The sequence below is a fragment of the Acipenser ruthenus genome, chromosome 4 (genome assembly GCF_902713425.1).
Source record: "Acipenser ruthenus chromosome 4, fAciRut3.2 maternal haplotype, whole genome shotgun sequence".
Taxonomy (NCBI): domain Eukaryota; kingdom Metazoa; phylum Chordata; class Actinopteri; order Acipenseriformes; family Acipenseridae; genus Acipenser; species Acipenser ruthenus.
The window spans coordinates 8,270,624-8,291,089 of record NC_081192.1 but is presented as its reverse complement, the minus strand read 5'-3'; the positions used below and the strand labels follow the sequence as shown (position 1 = coordinate 8,291,089).

Below are 20,466 nucleotides of genomic sequence, written 5' to 3'. Positions count from 1 at the left end.
ATCATATTAGTATGACAAGGTCGTATTTTTATATTTTAATATTAGTATAGCTGTGTAACTTTACTAGAGTTTAGACGTGGCAAAACCGCCAGTTAAAGAAAATGAATAATATATATATACAGTACCTTGATTTGTCTGCATGTCTTAGGTTTATTTATAATGAGGAATACAGATATATAAAAAAGACATATATAATGAGGAAGAGAGATACTGTATATATATGTGTATATCTACATGATTTTAAATCATGATAATTCACTTTAATTCAATATACTGTTACTCTTTCTCGTTATTTGTCTTATTGGTTGTTGCACTACAGAGATTTACCATTTTAAAATTATGCTGATATAGAGAGTAGCCTACATATATGATCTCTCTCACAACACAAAATCTTGGTTGTTATTGAACTACAGGTATTTACCACGGTTTAGCAAAGATGTTAACTCTTTAGTTTTTAATTAATGAATGTATTGTTTCTTCCCACACTTGTAATTGAAATACATACACTATGATAACCAGTCTACTGTTCGTTCTCTGTCCTAATTATACAAAGTACTGTATGCAAAAATAAATGAAAGAACAAATATAAAATAATAATACTGTATAAGCAACGTTTTTCAAGTACATCGTGTGGTTGATGTGCACTGTGGCCTAGTTAGTAATCGCAGCATGGAGCTTAATTTTTTCCATGATTGAAACTCATGCTTTAACTTTTGGACAATCGCTCGCATACCTGCTGTCCATACTGTAGTGCTTCCCAAAACAAAAACACCTCCAGAAATGCAAAATAACGTCAATACGAAACACATTTTGCTGGTTAACGTTTGTTACACAAACAGAAATACACAATCAGAAATGTACAATCATACAATTCATTTTAAATTATTTGCTGCTAATATATATTACAGCGATATTCACATTCCCTTATCTAGCGTAATACTGTCGAATATATCCGATCTACATGTTAATGTAAATTATAAGTACAAAAGTCATTTTAAATTATGCATTTTTGTTAGGCTAATATATCGGATCTAAAGCGATATTCACATCATCTTATCTAGCAGAATACTGCCGAATAAATCCGATCTACTAATTGATATAAACTATACTTACAACATTAATTTTAAATTATTAAAAATTCTACTTATTATAATAAGATCTACTTATTTCCTGGCTCGATCTACATATTTCCTAGCCTAGGCTCGTTTACATTAGAAACAATGGAACCTCCCCTTTAAATTCTAGAGCTTGATCAACTTTTTTCCTGATCTACTTTTTTCCTGGGACACCGGTATTACAGTTCACAGTGAGAGGCTTCTTATTCCCTGCAGCTACTAAAAGCTTTGATATGTTCAGAATGTTCTAAAATGTGAGAAAATAACTTGTTAAACATACAAAATATATAATACAATACATCTGTAAACATATATTATTATATTATATTTATTGTTAATGACAAAACCGCCAACTGGTGCATATTGGTTCTGGAATTAATTTAGTCTTGAAACTTTTGCATGGAGTAGTCACTGGTTTGCTGGGTTTCAGGAAGACTAATTAATATTAATGAGTTTCTCACAGATTTTCCAAATCGCTCTTCCAAATATTAGCTACCTGCGAGTAGTTTGTGTCATGTTGTTATTCGTTGTTGGGTTCAATAAATAATCACTGAAAAATTATAACTCTTCTTTATTTATTTTGTATAACTAACATACAAACAGCCATGTTCCTACTCGGCTCCTTGCTCTAGGGACTGTCTGAATTCCACGGAACACCACGTGCACAAGTTCAGATCTGAGTCTTAGCTATGAAAAGATCTCCACCGCCTGTTTCTTTTTGTCTTTACAATATTAAAACTAAACTATGACTAAGGCAAAATGAAGAACAATGGCCATACCGGTTCCGCCATCCAAAAGGCTGCCATACGAGGCTGCACAGTATTCTGCTTTGGGGTTCAATAATCACAAATTGCCCCCTCACTAAAGTCCATTTATTGCCAAAAAATGGATGGTTCCAATATTCACTTTCAACTACGTTAAACAGAAGTAAGAAATGCCTGTCATCTTTCACACAGCACAGTGCAGATGCTTGTAGAATGATGTCTGTGTGAGGTCATGGCTGCTGACAGTGGAATGCATGTTTCTACTATTGTATGTTGATGTATTCTTCTGGGACTGATTACTTCTATGTATGCCAAGATTTCAACACAAATGAGCTCTGAATACTCCATGTTGTGCAATTATACTAAATGCCACTGAAGAGATAAAACGCTCAATGCTGATTCTGCATTTTATGTAATGAATGAATCTATATAAAAGGGAGCGGTAATGACAGCTACCAACGACAGTAAACATCTGTTCATAAGATGGGGAATCTCCTTAAGTAAGTCTGGGAAAATTCCTGTATAAAAAATTAAACAGTAAAATTACTGAGGAATAACTTCATTCTGGTGTACTAGACTTTGAGACAGATTTCTTACAAAGATAACCCTACTTGGAGACTCATGCAAACACAATAAAACGTATCTACAATATTTTTCCATAATCTTCAAGGTCTCACATTTTCCTATCTATAAAAGATGCACATATGACTGTAAAAATTCAGGCAGAGTAGGGGAGGAAAGATGTAGTCCTGGGGTTTGCTGCAGGACTACATCCCCCAGAATGCCATAGGGTTGGAGTAGAGCCACAGGGACGCCTGCCTGTAATTAGCAGGCAGATATATAAGCAGGTTAAAATGCTTCGTCTGGGTCTGGGTCTGTGGTAAGGCTAAGGCCTGTGGGAAGCATGGGTGGCTGCAGACCTGGGAAAGACATTGAATGCTTACGTTTGAAGAAGTGTTGGTTTTATAAATGGTGTAGCTGTCCAGTATTAGTTAAGGACTTGTAAAAATGTAGTTTAGCGCTTCTGGAAGGAGTTAGGCTTTGTTTGTTTTGTGTATGAATAAATATTACAGGTGCCGTCCCGTTTACACCCCATCTGTGGTTTCAAGTACTTTATTTACATTTAGACGAAGTGTAAGGGCCTGAAGTGGCAAAGAAAGACCCAAATTTATCAACTGTAGCTTCCAGATAAAAAAATAAATAAAAAATAAAACAAAATAAAGATGCATTTACTCATATAAGAAAACAACGTATAGAGGAAATTTGCAGCAGTCTGCTGTCACACACAGCATTAGTTATGCGCTGCTTCATTTCCAGTTGTGATGACTCCCACAGGTTTCTCTCCTTTTTTGTGTGAACTGTGGTATTGCTTGACAAGTAGAAAAATACAGGGGTCTGATTAGAACTGAGCCTAATAACGAAACGCTGAAGTTGTAAAAGCTTCTCTTCGAATTCCTCAGGAAGCTAATTAGCATCATTAGGACCCTGTCACTGGTTCAGCTGCTTGATTGTACAGATTGGCTGAGGGGCGTGCTTGGGGAGACTACGTCTGTTTAAGAACGCAGCAGCGCCAGTTCGAGGCTACTGCACCATGACCATAGCTACACAGCCGTGCGCTGAGCGAAAGCTTGCTTTGTTTACATCGAGGAGGAGAGCATCCGACTCGCAGGATAACTACTACAGAACCCTTCAACTGCCAGTCAGTCACTTTGCTGTTTGTGTACTCGGGCTGTCCCATCTTTTGTTGGTGATTTTGATACACACATCACTATACTGTACTCTATTTTAAGACACAGGCCATTTTTTGGTTTAAAAATTGGTTTAAAAAGTGTGTCTTAAATTCAAAGGGATATGGTAATTACCATTATACACCATGGCAACCAATCAAATCACTCCGTTGCCATAGGATTATGTCATGATACAGCTTTTGATTTTATTTCTGTAGTGTGTGAAATGGAACTAGTTTAAAGATGGAAGAAAAAAAAAATCCACAGAGTAAAGTAAAAATGTAAAAGGTCTAGATTTATTCAGGTATCCAAGAAAAAAAAAAGCAAAAACGACAGTAAACATTGCGTTAAGGTATTTTTCTATAAAGTAATGCTGTATAATAGCAACGATTAATAGCCCAATTTATGTAATTTACCCTTTTTCTGCTTGGTATAAGATCTCTGTTCTAGTACATGCCCTCTGAATGTTGTCTGTCAATGTAGACTGTCTGCTTCCTTGCTGTCCTACACATTCAATCCATCTTTAAATTTAGTATAGCAAATAAAGTTACAAAAAAAAAAAAAAAAAAAAGAGAATAGTGTTTGCTGTCAGTGGCAATACAGTAACTACAACAGCAATAGCAACTAGTCTCCAGTTTGAATGACAAGTTGTAGAAATCAGACAACTGGATTCAGACCGATTACTTTCAGCAACGTTATTTGTAATACGCATACAGACAGTATGGAGCACACACAGTATGGTGCATACAGACAGTACGGAGCACACAAACGTTTCCTTACCGTAGATGTTAAGCGTTCTAGTGCTTTCATTTGAAGAACTTCATTACAGAATTGTTTTTTATCCTCCGTTTCTTCCTCTGGCCTACAAAAAATAAAATAAATGGTAACACTAATGAAATACATTCCAGAATTGTTTTGCGATGTTTACACCAGAGAGACCCTTTGAAGAATGTCCCTGTGAATATTGCACTCTAGCCTTTTGTATTTTTCTTAAAAAAAAAATTTTAAAAAAGCCACATTTTCTGTAAGGTGTAAAACAATCTAATGGTAAAATTGTTAACAATATAATACTAGCAATATGAGAATACTTGTGTTTTTGCATGTTTTATATTGTTAAACATGTTCTTTTAAAAAAATTGCTTTTATATTTGCTTCAAATGTGAAACAATCAGAATCCTTTTCTACGATTGCCTTTTACAGTATAAGTTCCAAATTAGAGACATTATATCCGTTTGTACATGCCCTGTCTTTCCCCTGCCTGACCGTCCTGCCAGCAACAGAGATCACAAGGACGAGGACATGGACCAGGCTCAAAGAATTCCTGGTATCATAAATCATTCACTAATACAGTAAGTAATATCACATTCACTCATTTACAGTAATTGCAAATGAAACAGAACAGACGATACAGCTCCCAGTTCACAGCACCCAGTTTCTGAGAGATGAAATGCATCTCGATGAACACAGACTTACACAAATAGCATACAGCTGTACCGGAATTATTCTAATCTTTGCTTTGACATATTCCCTTGTATCTCCGTCTCAATTTTGTATTCTCATATGCAGAGTTAGGAACAACCTTGGTAAAGCTATATTTCACTAAGAGGGTCTTCGCAACTGAAATAAACTGCATTCCATTTTAAAGTTGTCTGACAGTTTGAATACTCATAAGCTGCATCCCTTAACCTGGTATGTTCTATTGGGTTCAGACAGACAAAGCACTTTACTTGCATAATTTTATAATGTATTTTTTGGTTGAAACTCATTTCAACTGAGGCAAAATATAGATATTATATATATATATATATATATATTAGATAGGCCCCATTTATCAGTGTTTTCCTTTATATCTAGGTATTTTCATTTTATTTTCAACTTTCATGATGTAATAAATGTTGTTTTTATTTAGTCTGCTTCTTTCATTTGCTTTTCCAAGTTAGCATTTTTCATCTCATTAAACCAAATTTACCTGTGAAGTTTCGTTCATCTTATTTGCATACAGATTTTCGTGTGAAATTATTTTATGAATGTGGCATATCATTTCCTTCAGAATAAATAATTTTTCTCAAGGAAATGATATAATTTGCAGCATGCTACTGTATTTTCACCTGCCCTATAAACACAAGTTAATATTAACGTACCCACAATACCTAAATATACATGATCAGCACACATGAGGATTGTGCATTATTTAGGCAGTGTGAATAGGGTATACCATTATTTTTCACCAACATGGAGTAAAAACAACATTTATCTTGTCTAATTGAGGTTGAAGCACAGTCACAAGCTAATTAGCCTGAACCTAATGGCCCAAGTAGCGAGTCTGCAATGAAAATGTGGTACCGAAGATGTGCGTATCAGTAAACAGCATTCTTTATTTTAGTATTTGCTGCTCCAAACAGTTATATCATTTATAGTGTAAGCAATACATAGGAGTATAAGCCAAACAAAACTACAGTAAGTAATGCCATCTGCAGTATGCCAATAGCACTTCTTACTTTAAAAAACTAAAGCTAGCAACAGATATATACTATTGGCAACGCCTCTACAATTTATGGTTGTGAAGCAAAGAATTATGTTTTCAGTACAGATCTTTACAGGCTTTGGGATAAAACACACACCGTTTTGGATAAAAAAAAATTTAAAAGCTTTTCACAAAAGTCAACTGGATTTTTGTGCATATTGAAGTAATTGGTTAGATTTGTCAGATTAAAACACCTGTCAGTGTTCTCTATGACGGACAGGCACAGTGCTCATGAAGCCAGTACTATTGACAAAGATCAGTCACTCTCAAGAGAAAAATTTGTTTAAGGGGTGAGAGCAGAAGAGGGCAGTTCATGTTGACTGTTGTGCCTGGGGGAGGAATGTGTTGTTTAGCATTGTAACATGTATCTACAAAGTCTGTGGTTTAAAAAAAAAGGCTTCAAAACACATCTACAGGGACTTGAAAATTTAAATTTAGTTTATTTATTGATTTTTCAAATTTCTAATCTAATGTTTTTATCCCTTCATGGTTTAGTTGTAAAGTTTAAAGTTGTTGCTTTCAATCTTTATATTTAATCTCATAAAACCAACACAATTCAGATGAATACATAAAGCAAGTGGATTTCACAGATAAGAACGGAACAAACAGGGTTGCAATGTATTATTTTACTCTATGCATGCTTGTGAAAAGGATTGCTGCATGTGTGACGTCAGACCGGGAACAGAAACAAGGAATGGCGGGGAAAACAGACGCTACGGAGCTCAGCTTTCTATTAAATAACACAAATAAATACTTATACTAAACAAAACACTGATATAAACAAAAGGGCACAAGGGCCAAAACAAAACATGGAACAATGAACACAAGTAGTATGCTGGTTACAACTCCTAGCATACGTAGTAATTGTATTTTCTATCTTTTCACTGGACTCACGTCTCTTGTCTAGCCTCTGACACTCTCAAATTTGTGCAGCCAAACTGCAGGTCTTTAATATTATGGCAGAGGGATTAACTAGCTAGTAATTATCTTATTACCCCTCGGCCATAGTCTGCACGAGTTTAATAAGGATGCGTGACTGTCAGCTAATTAAATACTCAGTAGCTGATGAGTCACGCATCTTCACAAGGTATTTAAAACAATGACAAAACAATAACAGATAATGGCAATAATATAATACAAATAATACATAATAATATTGGCTTTTCGCCATCATATTTACATAAATAATAATAATAATAATAATAATAATAATAATAATAATAATAAACACATATATACAAAGGGGAGGAACACTGCGCCACAATGCAATCCCGGGTTATTCTAAAGTGCTGTAAAATGCTCTAAATAATGATTAGCAAAACAATTTTACATAGAATTGTTGCACAGCAGTAAGTCAGTGAATTCCTGTGTTATCCTCATTGCCTGCTCTGACAGCACTGTCTCACAGTGACACCTACTGGAAAGGAGGAAGTAAATGTTTTGCTCAAAGCCCCTGCTTGTCATTCTTACTAATGTCTACTTAATTAGATCTCATTTCTGCCAAGGTTTACCTTTTTTTATTATTATTATTATTATTATTATTATTATTATTATTATTATTATTATTTTAAGTATACAGTACTTAAAATCCAATTTTTTTATACTGTGTGACAGGGCAGAAGCCCTGCACGGGTAGTGTGTTTTTGTTGGGCTGTGTGAATAAAGATGATATATTTAGGATTTAAGTTTGGCATGTCCTTGTGCAGATATTTCTGCCAAATCCTTGTGCAGAATGTGGCTGGAGATTATTTGATTAAGTGAGGATCAATTAAGCCCAGCCACATGCTATAAAAGACCAGCCTCGCCTTTGTTTGGGAGGGTTAGTTTAAGAGAAAAGTGTTTGGGAGGTGATTTGTCCTCAAGGGTCAATTGCAACGAACTTGCAGAGTTAGTACGGAGCTGTGTACTAGCTAGTACGGTACTATCTCGGGATCATCCCCAGCTGCGTACCAAGTTAGTACCAATTGCATCGAAAAAACAAGCGGAACAAAGTTGGAGACTAGCTGATCCCTAGCTTTAGTACGGCACTAAGGATCAAGCATTGTTGTTACCAAACAGGAACTGAAGGGGGCTCTGAATCATTCATTATCAGAACCGCTTTATCCTTTTACAGGGAGCCAGACACGGCGCAAGGTGGGATGGTTCTGAATCAGAACATTTTAAATATTTGTACCAGTAATGTATGTATTTTACGATATTATGAGCTAATAATCATTTTTACAATGTTACAAATAGGCCGACATTTATACATAAATATGATTTAGTCTTTAACATATATTTATATGTGTGCATGTAATAATTTTTTTATTTAAGATATATATGCATGGTAAAATGCTCCATATCAGGGCACACGGACTGCCTATAAAATACTCAACCAAGTGCAATGCCATGAAATAAACTAGCAAAGCTGGTTTAATTTTAACACTCAACACACACGGGCTGTTTCGACACCGTTCTCATTGGACCACAACAAGTACAAAACAGGGAAGGGGTGGTATTCCGAAGTAGTATCATAGATAATCACTTCTAAAAACACCCTGAGAAGAGCACTGTTTATTTTATTTTTCAATGTGCCCCCAGGTCCTACTACATAAAATAACACTTAACTCACATTCTACCCACTGTGTCCCTACCCCCCCCCCCCCAAAAAAAATATCTCTCAAATGTGAAACATACTGTCGCATACTACAGGCTCTACATGCATGACTGTAATGCTGCCGACACCTTCCTTCATTATTAGTAGTTAACAGTATTGTATTCATAATGTAATTTTATTTTACTATTACAATATACATACAGGCAGCAGATGCTTAAAATATAATGACGACATATATATGTGTATATTATATGCGCACACTATTATTTCAGCAAAAATAAACTGACATTACATTCTGGGACTTTCACATGTCTTCCACTATTGCACTTAGTACGATACTAAAATTCTTAGTCCATAGCAAGAGTTAGACTAAGTTAGTTCCGTACTTAGTATCCTCTAGAGGGCAGCAGCAGTTATTTTTGGGTTTGTTGCAATTGAGACCTTTTTAGTACGCAGCTGGAGACTAACTTCAGCCGCCAAGTTCGTTGCATTTGGTATTTAACTTGCGTACTAGTTTAGTACGGAGCTGCGTACTAACCACGGGATCATCCCCATTTAGTACGCTGCTTTCAGTTCGTTGCAGGTTTAGAAGAGACCTCTGAGTGCTTGTCTTTATTTTTCTGTTCACTGCCATCTTGTTTTCTTTTGCATTTGTTTTTAACTGTGCGTCCGCCATTTTGTTTTGGAGGTAGAGGGATGAGCTCTCCTCATTAGTTAGGGGCTTTCATTGTTTAGGTTGGTGCCTACCATGGCAAGGGATTTTGTTTGTTTATATTCTGTTTATTTTGTAAATTTTTTGAGCAGCACACAGAGTGTGCTCTAATTAACTTGCCCAATAGCACTTTCCTCGAACACATTGTGTCATCTGTCTGCCTCAACCTGCACACATTGGTCCCTACTTGAAAAAGAGCCGTCTACTTTCCAGCCACTAGGGGCGCCTTTTCAAAACAGTCATCACAAAACATTTGTATTATTGGTAATACTTTTAATAGTGAAGAGGATATGGTGATCATTGAGCATTTATGTGATTCATAATGATTTTTGTGTGAAAAATACACATCTCTGCTAATTTCCTTTTCAGAAATGTGCCCTGTTCTCAAATTCTCCAACAAACCAAAGTATATATCCCTATTGCAATTTGCTGTAGGTGTTTTAATTTATTTATGTCAATGCCATTATGGGATTTTGAGTTTAAACTGGGCACTACAGTAACTAGGCACCTATACATAGAAATATAGGGTCCACACATACCTTTACTACACACCTCATGGAAAAGTGTAGTGGTCTGTGCTGTTGTGTCACCAAACCATTTCGGGTCTATTACAGGACCATACACAACGAACAATTAGCAAAATGGAGCAGAAGTAAAAGCATCAACATTGGAAAGTTGCCGGTTTCATCTCTTTGCACAGGTATTAATATTGTTGCAAATGTACATATCAATTGTGGATTTCACTATGTGTAATATGTTTTATGAATTGCTTTTACAGAAGCTGTTCTGGAGGCTTAACCATGTTTGCATTTTGTTTAAAAATCCTTAAAACTAACAATGAAAGTAAGAGAAAAAGGAGTGCATTGTCAAACACATTTCCTCAACTGCCTGCGAAAGCAGTGTTATATTTACTCTCATTTTAAACACAGCAAGGTTTGAAGCAGCAGAATGCAAATAATATTTAAACCAATGCAAAATCTGTCAGGAGCCGGTAGAAGGAACTACACGGTTTTTATTTTAAATAATAAATACAGGCGTTGAACATATAATTAGAACTCCTTGCAATATGCACAGTAGCACACACCCTAGTTTGTACAAATGGATTTAAATTGTATTGCGCAATATATAAAAGCTGCCTCTCCTTTTTGCAACCGTTCTAGAAAAAGAATATGGTCATGTTTAGGCAGTTCACTGCATAACCCCTTGAATTTCCCTTTTCACAGCACAAATATTTAATGAAGTGACCAAAATGTATTCTTAAGCTGTTTTAGTGCTATCCTGCCTATGGGTGATTTACATATTTTCCAGTGAGTAAAAGTCACAGCACACTTTGAGTATATGGAGAGTGACATATTTGGGTCACCCATCTGCTGCTATGTATATATATATATATATATATATATATATATATATATATATATATTTCAATTTCACATGCAAAATGTGAAGTTTCAAAGACTTGTAAATGAGAATGGAACAATCTGCAGCCTAAATTCAGAGCAGGGATGAGTGTTTGTTACTGTAGTCATTACAAAAAAAAAAAAACCAAAACAGACAGACATCACTAGTTCCTCCTGATTACAAATATTATGGCATATTTGGATATTAAAATGCTAATAAACTAACATTGCTGTACTTACTGATTGACGACAGCGATCCTGAACTGAACATAAGGAACCAGCTGCATGAGAAGCCGAACCCCATTGTGCCACTCCTGCTCGTTTCGGAACGGACAGTCCTGAATGTCACACTCCTCATAGGAGAATTGGTAGTAAGCGTTAGCATCTTCAAACACATTGTTCTGGTCAACTGTCAAAATCAATAAAAAAAAATAAAAAAAAACAGTGAATTCTTTTTGCTTTGTTTTTATAAATTGGCAGAGGAACGTTGACACTTATCATATTTTATCTGTTTTTCTAACAACTATAATGCCTAGTCACATAACTTGAGCTAATACATCTCTCCCTTTTTGCCCCCAGTCAAGATCTTTACTGTGGATCAACCAAGCAAACAGATCTCTATATGTAACCGCCTTGCCTTGGTAGGTGAAGGGTGGGAACAACATTATCAGACATTTTGGTTCAGGATAAAACCTTAACTGTTGCAGTAATTTTAATAATACAATGCAAACCCTGTGTATAATTCAGACCACATGACTGAGACGTCTTCGGTTACATATCTTTACAGAATACCACCGAGTATACAGCACAACATTTATATAACAAACAACTGTAAAAGGGTGTGTGTTAGAGTCAGTAAACAAAGAGTTAAGTTTGTCTACCCTTGAGACAGAATTGCATTAAATGGCGAAGCAAGGACTTGAACTTGCGGCACTTTGCACTGCAGCATCAAAGCTACCTGCTCCCTCAAATTCCACACTGCCTCATCATCACTGTGTTCCTTTATTATATCACACCCTCTGAACTGCCAAATTAAAATGTATAATTACAGATAGCTGTCACGTGGTTTCAATGCTTTCAAACCTTTTATTTATTTATTTAATTTATATAGCGCTTTTTATACAAAAGTATCACAAAGCACTGTACAGCACACAGCAGGAAAAAAAGAACAAACCGCAATACATTTGTATAGCATGTCACACATACAACTGCCATAATCAGCCCATTTAAATAACATATTTAAAAGAACAGTAGACACATAATACAATTTTAAAGTTGCATTAAAACCCACTAAGAGAAGAAATCAATTTTATAAAAGTGCTTTAGTCTTGACGTGAAAAATGTAACAGTCCCAGCTTCCCTGACAAACGAAGTCAGAGCATTCCATCATTTAGGAGTTCTACAAGAAAAAGCCCTACCTCCCGTGTTGCTTTTGTTGACTCTAGGAATAACCAGCAGCCCCACATCCTGTGATCTCAGAGTGCGGCTTGGAAGATACGGGGTCAGTAACTCCTGCAAATAACTAGTGCTAATCCATTCAGGGCCTTGTAAGTTAACAGCAAAATCTTAATCAATTCTATACTGCACAGGGTGCCAGTGTAAAGAGGCCAAAACAGGGGTAATATGTTCACTTTTCCTGGTTTTAATCAGAATTCTAGCAGCGGTATTCTGAACAAGCTGCAAGCGGGATATGACGTGTTTTGGGACACCGAAAAAAGTGCATGACAATAATCAATTCTAGATGAAACAAAGGCATGCATTAGTCTCTCGGCATCACGTACAGAAAGTTTGGCTATATTTCTCAAATGGTAAAAAGATACTTTAGTATCTATAATGAAAACAACAAAAGGAACCAGAGTGGAGCCCTATGGAACACCACATACAACTTCTAATAAAGTGAATTTACCTCCCCAATAGTAGACAAACTGAAACACATAAGAAAGATAAGATTTGAACCAGGAAAGGACAAGGCCAGACAGTCCTGCTGTGCTTTCAAGACGATTCAGTATGATAGAATGGTCTACAGTATCAAAGGCAGCACTTAGATCTAGAAGAATTAACACTGATGGAAAGCCAGAATCAGAGCTTATCAGCAGATCATTCACAACTCTGATAAGGGTCGTCTCGGTGCTATGTGCAGCACGAAAACCAGACTGAAACTTGTTGAATATACCATTAAAATTGTGTAATTGAACTGCAACAACTATCTCTAGAGCCTTATCTAACAATGGTAGGTTGAAGATTGGCCTATAGTTATTGAGGACTTTAGGGTCCAAATTGTGTTTCTTAAGCATAGGCTTTACCACAGTGCTGAGGGAACTGTACCGGAGGAAAGTGAACCATTTATAATTTTTAAAATGTGGGTATTAATAACACCAAGAACGTATTTTAATAGTTTTGTAGGAATAGGATCAAGAGAGCATGTAGTAGCTCTCATATGTCAAACTAGCTCTGTCAGTTCCTGTAAGGTAATCAAAGAAAACGCCCCCATAATAGCCTGAATAGGTGTAGTTGGTAAAATCGTGCTGGAGTCCTCCTTAATAGAAGGTGTCTGTGGAATCTCATTTCTGATGTCTAGTATTTTATTTTTAAAGAAATGTAAGAAGTCATTGCAGCTGTGAGAGGAGCCAATGTCAAGGGTAGGACTATTAGGGGACCCCTGTAGTCTGGCCGGGCACCTGTGGGCTTGCCTGTAAGCTGACCGGAGCTGCGTTGTCCTCCAACACTGTAGCTCCGAGGTGGCTGCATGACGAGGCTGCAGTATGAAAATAAGCGGTTGGCTGATGGCACACGCTTCGGAGGACAGCGTGTGTTTGTCTTCGCCGCTCCTGAGTCAACGCAGGGGTGGTAGCAATGAGACGAGCTTAAATAATAATTGGATATTCGAAATTGGGAGAAAATAATCAAAAATAAATTGCCGACTACTAAAGAAAAAAAATTAAAAGAGATACATCAGCCTTCCTATATTTAACCAGATGGCCCTTCCATGCGATGTAATAAACATGCAATTTAGATTCCCGCCACCCACGTTCTATTTTACGACCCTCATATTTCATCTTACGAGTTGCATCATTGAGTTTTGATTGGCGCTACAGTATCCAAGATACCAGTCAAGGTGGTGTTGTAGGTATTAACCAGCTCATCTACTTTGATGAGAAACCCGCTATACTGCATATTGATGACTGATGGTGGGCGGAGCTACATCATGCTAGGCGTTATTAGAGCTTAAAAAAAGACATTAGTAACATGGTTGTCTATGCTAGTGCTGGGAATCCAGGGCAAGTTTTAAAATGACTGATACAGTGGTGACCTGCCTATAAAATAATAAAACAAGACAGGCCTTATGAATTTAACAGGTTTAACCAGGATATTACTCACTGGGAAAGGAAAAGGTTATTTTCTGTGAAATCCAGCAGGCAAGTGGATTTCACAGAATGTGCATCTCTCAATTAGTCCTGTCCGTTCAAGACCTGTTTGTGCTAATTCCATAGACGTTGGTAAAATCCCTTTTTGATAACACAGTTTTGTTGTTACAGAAAAATGTTCTATACGGTTTTTAAAAAATGTAACGTGTGTTTTTTTGGGGTTATTTGTAAGAAACGAGGGGCCTGTTTTACAAAGCACTTCTGCACATTTACCGGGCTTCTAACTAGTTAGCCTCCTTTTACCCATTTCACTAGTAACTTTAAAAAAGGACCAGCTAAATATTTAGAATGATGATAATAAACATCTAACAGCATTTTTTATTAAAAGTCACCATATCATACCCTTCGTTTAGTTAAATATCTAAATAAACTCACACACAGTTAAAATACAGAAAACGTCCTTTTGAACTGTACATTTCATGGATGGTCACCTCTAGATTTTCAAATCGATTTTATAGTTTCTATGTTTTTTTGTGGTTTGTCTGTTCAGTGAAGTGTACTTTTATTTGTTTAGATGTCCCGCACGCGACTACAGGTACCATGGTAATTATCCTTTGCATCTCCTAGAATCATACTAGCTAGCAAGACAGTAGCAGAGCCTTTGTGAAACCAGATAGAAGAGCTTCTAGACTCCTGCTAAACAGTAAGTAGCGGGGTTCCGAAAAATATAGCGTTACACGTCCCAACGTGTTGCTACAACTGTTTAAATAATGTAGATGTAATATTTATTTTCATTAACATCCTGACAACTTTTTACTCTTATAACTTTAAAGTCTGTTTCAAAGCTCTTTTCAAAATGTCCACTCTAGTGCACTTGCGTTTGAGATCAGTGGTGTGTCCTCTAAATCACTGCAGGAAGAGCAATTAAAAAATAAAAACCATAAAAACCAGTGCTCTGGCTTTTCTGCTCCATACCACATCATGGATCGCTATTGCTGTGTTACCTGTTTGACACACCCCTGATCTCAAACCCAAGTACACTAGAGCGGACATTTTGAAAAGAGCTTTGAAACAGACTTTAAAGTTATAAAAGTGTAAAAAGTCAAGATGTTAACAATGAAAATAAATGACAGGTACTTTATTTAAACAGTTGTAGCAACACATATTTTTACACTATTTTTCAGAACCCCGCTGCTTAATCTTTAAATCTTGATTTAGCAGACTTACAGCTTATAACTTCAGAAGCGCTTTGTGAAACAGGCCCCAGGAAATTAGGAGAGCTGATTTATAACTGCTCAGATTGAGCATTTTACTTTTTCGTGATGTTGTGTGTAAACTGCTAAATATTTGTATTCATAATGTAATTAATACAGATATTCTAGTATTACCTGCTCAAACATGATCCCTCTAATGTCATTTCTTTAGGACCAATAACCTTATGTACTGAAGCAGCCATGCTTTTCTACTTTCACATTCTCATAGTAATATTTCAAATCTGCATGTCAACCCCTATTCTGAACAATGGATGACTTGTTCAAAATGACAAGCATTTAGTCATGGGAAATATGCTAAATGGAACGCTTTTTGAAATACAACACAGACATTTTCATTCTATTTGAAAACTGGAGCTACAGCCCCGTTTGTCAGTGCCCTGATCTGTTTGCTTCATTGCTCCTCCCTAATAAACAAAGCACTGCTTACAGAAACACCTACCTGAAAGCAGAATCCCCAGCTCCAGCAGGATCTGCCAGATCCCCGCAGCAACAACCCTGCATTGGATAAACAGGCACTGCTGCAGGATCCACTCAACCAGCTCCAACCCAACATAGCTTCTCCTAGAGCAGAAACATTAGAACACTGTGTACTGCACGGCATTTAGAGGGCAAACAAAGGAAGGTGCAGTCAAAACTATTCAAGGGACTATATAGTGGCCTTCAGGTTTAACATGGCAAATATAAGTTCAACAAATGCTATGCTGATATGATAAAAATGTATACCTTCATTAGTAAAGATTACAACAATTTATTATGAGGCTAGAGTATACAGAAAAAACAGAGGGCTCAAAAGTACAGGGACTGGTTTCCCTGATTATCTTAACAATCAGCATTTGAAGTTACCTTATAATCCGGGCCAGCTGAATTTGGTCTTTTGCAGGATGAGGGCTCGCAGCAACAAAAGCATTTCTCAGGGCTCTTCCAGCGCATGGGAAACTCTGAGAGCAGGCCTAGTGGGAATCAAACAGGAAGAATGGAAAAAATATATAGTCTTCTGTTTGCCCTGTACTCAATCAAATGGCATGCATGTTTTTAACATAAACAAAAATAACACATCAGAATGACATCGGTTTTATATAAGAACATGAGAAAGTTTACAAACGAGAGGAGGCCATTCGGCCCAACTTGCTTGTTTGGTTGTTAGTAGCTTATTAATCCCAGAACCTCATCAAGCACCTTCTTGAAGGATCCCAGGGTATTAGCTTCAACAACACTACTGGGGAGTTGGTTCCAGACCCTCACAATTCTCTGTGTAAAAAAGTGCCTCCTATTTTCTGTTCTGAATGCCCCTTTATCTAATCTCCATTTGCCCTTGTTTCTTTTTTCAGGTCAAAAAAGTGCCCTGGGTCAAAAATGTCATACAGTTGTAGCTACTTACATAAATGTCCTAACAAATCAATACAGCACCATCTCTCATAACACATTGGCTTAGTTAAAGTAAGAGGCATTAGTAGACCACAGAAACTCAATAAACTTGCAAGCGGCCTTGCAAAAACAAAAACCATGATGTGTGTGCATGGTTACATATAGTTGACAAAAGTGAACTGATATTGGCATAACGAGACATGCCTGGCTAGCATGGGATTCAACAGAGGGACAATCATTAATGCTTTTCTGACGCAGGCAGACTTCATCAGTGACCCTGAAACCTCTGGGGTGTCTAATGGTCAAACGAACATCTAAATATTTTTGGCAAACCTTACCTTCCATTTTGAAATTCCTGTCCCTGGGCCTGAAGTGGCATCTGGAACTACAATCTGCTTTAGAGACAAATCAATAGCAGTTTAGAACCACTGGACTCCAAGGGGAAGGCAGGAAAGCAAAACGCACCTTTCCATTCAATCCCTACCGACAGGAAATATAAGCAATACTCAAGTGAAAGTCCAGTAGTGTAGCCGAGACAAATATCAAAACTGAACAGGCATTGATTGAATGTTGAAAAGTATTCTGAAGTATAAAATTACCACATTCCTGTTGTTTAGAAGTACTGAAATATAATATATAAAATATAGTACATGATACCATAAAAAAGTGTCAACAGGTTTGCTGGGGTACAGGATATATTTTATACTAGAGACTTGTTTAATACTGTATAATAGTGTTTAAGCTAAAATGTGACTTTCCCTAAAAGTGAAAGCAAAAAAAAAAGGCAAAGATAATACACAAATAATTATTGCATTAATTAAATATTTATATTATGAAAATGTAAAACTTGCTTTCATTGTTCACACACCTAAATACATATTTTCTAAAACCTACGTGCAATTAGATCCAATAAGCTTACATAATTAACAAAAGCCATTATTTTGATCTAGTGCAAGCATAGTCCATCATCAATAATGTTTATGTAAGAGCTGTTTTTATTGTAGGTTGACTGCGTCACGTTAGTCAAATGCTAAATTATAATTTTCCTTCTTCGCTTTAAGAAGCTTATTTTTAAATTCTAGTATCATGAAAATAGATTTTATTTATTTTGTACTGGTGCCATGCTTAACTCTGACCAGCACACTGAAACCTGTTATTTATTTATGTTCAAGACTGAACAATATATTGACACAACTGCCCACTTTAGTGCTAACAGTGTGACTCATTGAACTACAGAAGCAGTGTTGCTTGGTTGCCTTTGCTTCATCTAATGTACATATCAATGTTTACACTAAATGAATGCCTTTGTTTTGTTTTTAAAAGGAAGGCCCCAAACTCAGAGTTTTTTTCCCTAAAATGATTAACCCTTATTTAAAGCTGTCTTCCAATAATGTCTTTACATTCCCCATGCTTCTCTTCTATATCCATCTCCTTTAACAACCAGGTGCATCATGTTCAATCCCAATCCTTGAACTGACAACTGTTCTTACAGGAAGTACACATCTGAAAACAAGTACTGTACCACAGTACACAGGAGTCCATAACTCCTAATATTGTCAGTGAAATCTCCTGGCTCTGCAGTGTGCTTGTGGCACAGCAATATTGGAAATATCAAAACAGGCTTCCAGTTTCTTTACTTGTTTCTTTCTCCCCGCCAAAGCAACCTTTAACACCTGTCAGGGGTTGCTTTTTAAGAGGACTTTTTAAAGCAACTTTTAGAGTATTGGCTAGTGAGAGATTAATTTCTCATCGTGCTTCAACTTGTACATTTTCAATGAATTTCCCTTAGGGCTGACTGGTGTATGCCTCATTGCCTAAGAGCACTCTCTCACTTTGGCACCTATACCTTTCAAAAATTATGTTGTTTTTATTTTATTTTAGGAGAAACTATAAGAATTGCAGTGCTTGCTATAATGGCATTTCAATTGGCATATTAAATATAACTTCACAATAGAAACATTAGTTGCTGAAAAGTGCAAGGTGACTATATGATGCGTGTCATTTAGGGCTAGGCTTTTACACTTATGTTGAAAGGGAGGAACAATTGACAGTACTTACAGTAAACTTAAAGAAGTAAATTAGTGGTTTAAAGTATAAACTTGCATTACGTGTTCATTTGTTTGCTTTCTTTCTTTCTTTTGCCAAATCCAGGGTAAGTCAGACAAATACTAGCTTTTATTATTTTGTTTTTTTAAAACATAACTCGCACCGGGTGACCGTCAGGTAACACGAAGAAACAGCTGGCAGGCATTTCATTAATTTATGTAAGAGCTTTAAATATATATTATTAAAAAAAATAAAAATAAATAAAGACTACGACTACTACTACTACTAATAATAATAATAATAATAATAATAATAATAATAATAATGCACTGCATTTGTAACCAAATTTGAATTCGCCCCTTATACGATTAACCAGGAGGAAACAGGCTGTCGCTACTTACTGTCTCCGCAGTTTTCTTCCTTAAATGCAATCCATGTTTCAGCAGTGCAGGTAAATCCTTTATCTTTTGCTTCAGATGGACTTGCTCCTTTGCATTTTTACTCCATCGCCAGGTAGCCAGCAGTCCAACGTCTGGTGTACAGGTGCCGGGAATGTCCCCTGACCCCTCCATTCCCACTCAGTTTGGGAGAATCATTTTGAAATCGTACTTTTCAAAATCATCTGTACTGGGAGCGTGATGACTACCGATTTCCTGCTGCACGCGCCGCCTCTCCACCCCCTCTCTTTGCTTCTGTTTTGCATGTGACTGCTATGCATTTTGTATTATATACCATCTATATACAGGGGATGAGATCATCCACAGGTGCAGGAAACCTTACGCTGCATCACTTCCACCTTTTCCTCATGAGATATCCCGGCTGGAGTACAGCTTACTCTGCGGTTTTCCTTTCACTCTTGAGAATAACAAACAAGGGAAAAACAATAACTCAAACAAATGACTTTTTTTTTTTAAATCCACGTTTTCAGACCAAATGTTCTTTATTATTAATTAAAAATAACCAATGGGGTAAGGTACAGGGAGAGACAATACAGGAGTGTGTGTCTACACAGCAGTTGTTATGCAGATCTTATCAAGCAGGTTTTCCAAGCAACGTCTCCTTTAGACTGAGAGATACGAGGTAAACGTTACTCCTTTAAAAACATTTTAAAAATGAACACTGTAAAAAATGTTTCTAAACAAGAGATTACAACAACTATTGTAGTGACAAGTGGAGTGCATTGCATAAGATTTCACTGTATTGCGTGTATGGTTTGCACTGATCGCTCTTTATTTCAGTTTGTTTGTAGGGCAGCAGTGTGCAGTAGTGGTTAGGGGACTCTATGTTCAAAGTTAGGCAAGTATTTTCTACAAATGCAGAATGATTAGTGGAAGGGCATTAGAACTACCGGAGCGGTCTTTTTATAATATATATATATATATATATATATATATATATATATATATATATATATATATAATTTAGGGGTTACATAAAAGTCTAGAGCACTCATTTATTACTTAAGTTGTGTGAAAAACGTGAGAGTCCTAATCCTCTGTGTTACTTCTTCTTCAGTACATGACAGGGCTGATGTAAGGATACGTGCATAGTGATTTGTGGCTGCAAAACACCCATATC

The 20,466-nt window shown here is 36.5% G+C and overlaps 1 protein-coding gene across 2 annotated transcripts in view; it reads right to left on the bottom strand.

Annotated features, from left to right (window-relative positions):
- The window catches only part of rapgef5a (Rap guanine nucleotide exchange factor (GEF) 5a), an 83,749-nt gene extending 64,075 nt beyond the window's left edge, over positions 1 to 19,674 (bottom strand). Inside the window, exons 1-6 of one of the 2 annotated variants that reach the window (XM_033998899.3) lie at positions 19,290 to 19,674; positions 17,181 to 17,234; positions 16,321 to 16,427; positions 15,917 to 16,038; positions 11,079 to 11,247; positions 4,387 to 4,468 (exon numbers count right to left, since the gene is read on the bottom strand). In XM_033998899.3, coding sequence (XP_033854790.1) covers positions 4,387 to 4,468; positions 11,079 to 11,247; positions 15,917 to 16,038; positions 16,321 to 16,427; positions 17,181 to 17,234; positions 19,290 to 19,460 — 705 coding nt within the window. In that variant the 5' untranslated portion in view covers positions 19,461 to 19,674. Of the gene's footprint in view, positions 1 to 4,386; positions 4,469 to 11,078; positions 11,248 to 15,916; positions 16,039 to 16,320; positions 16,428 to 17,180; positions 17,238 to 19,289 lie in introns of both variants that reach the window. The other variant, XM_033998898.3, reaches the window with a different exon arrangement.
- Positions 19,675 to 20,466: the final 792 nt, after the last annotated feature.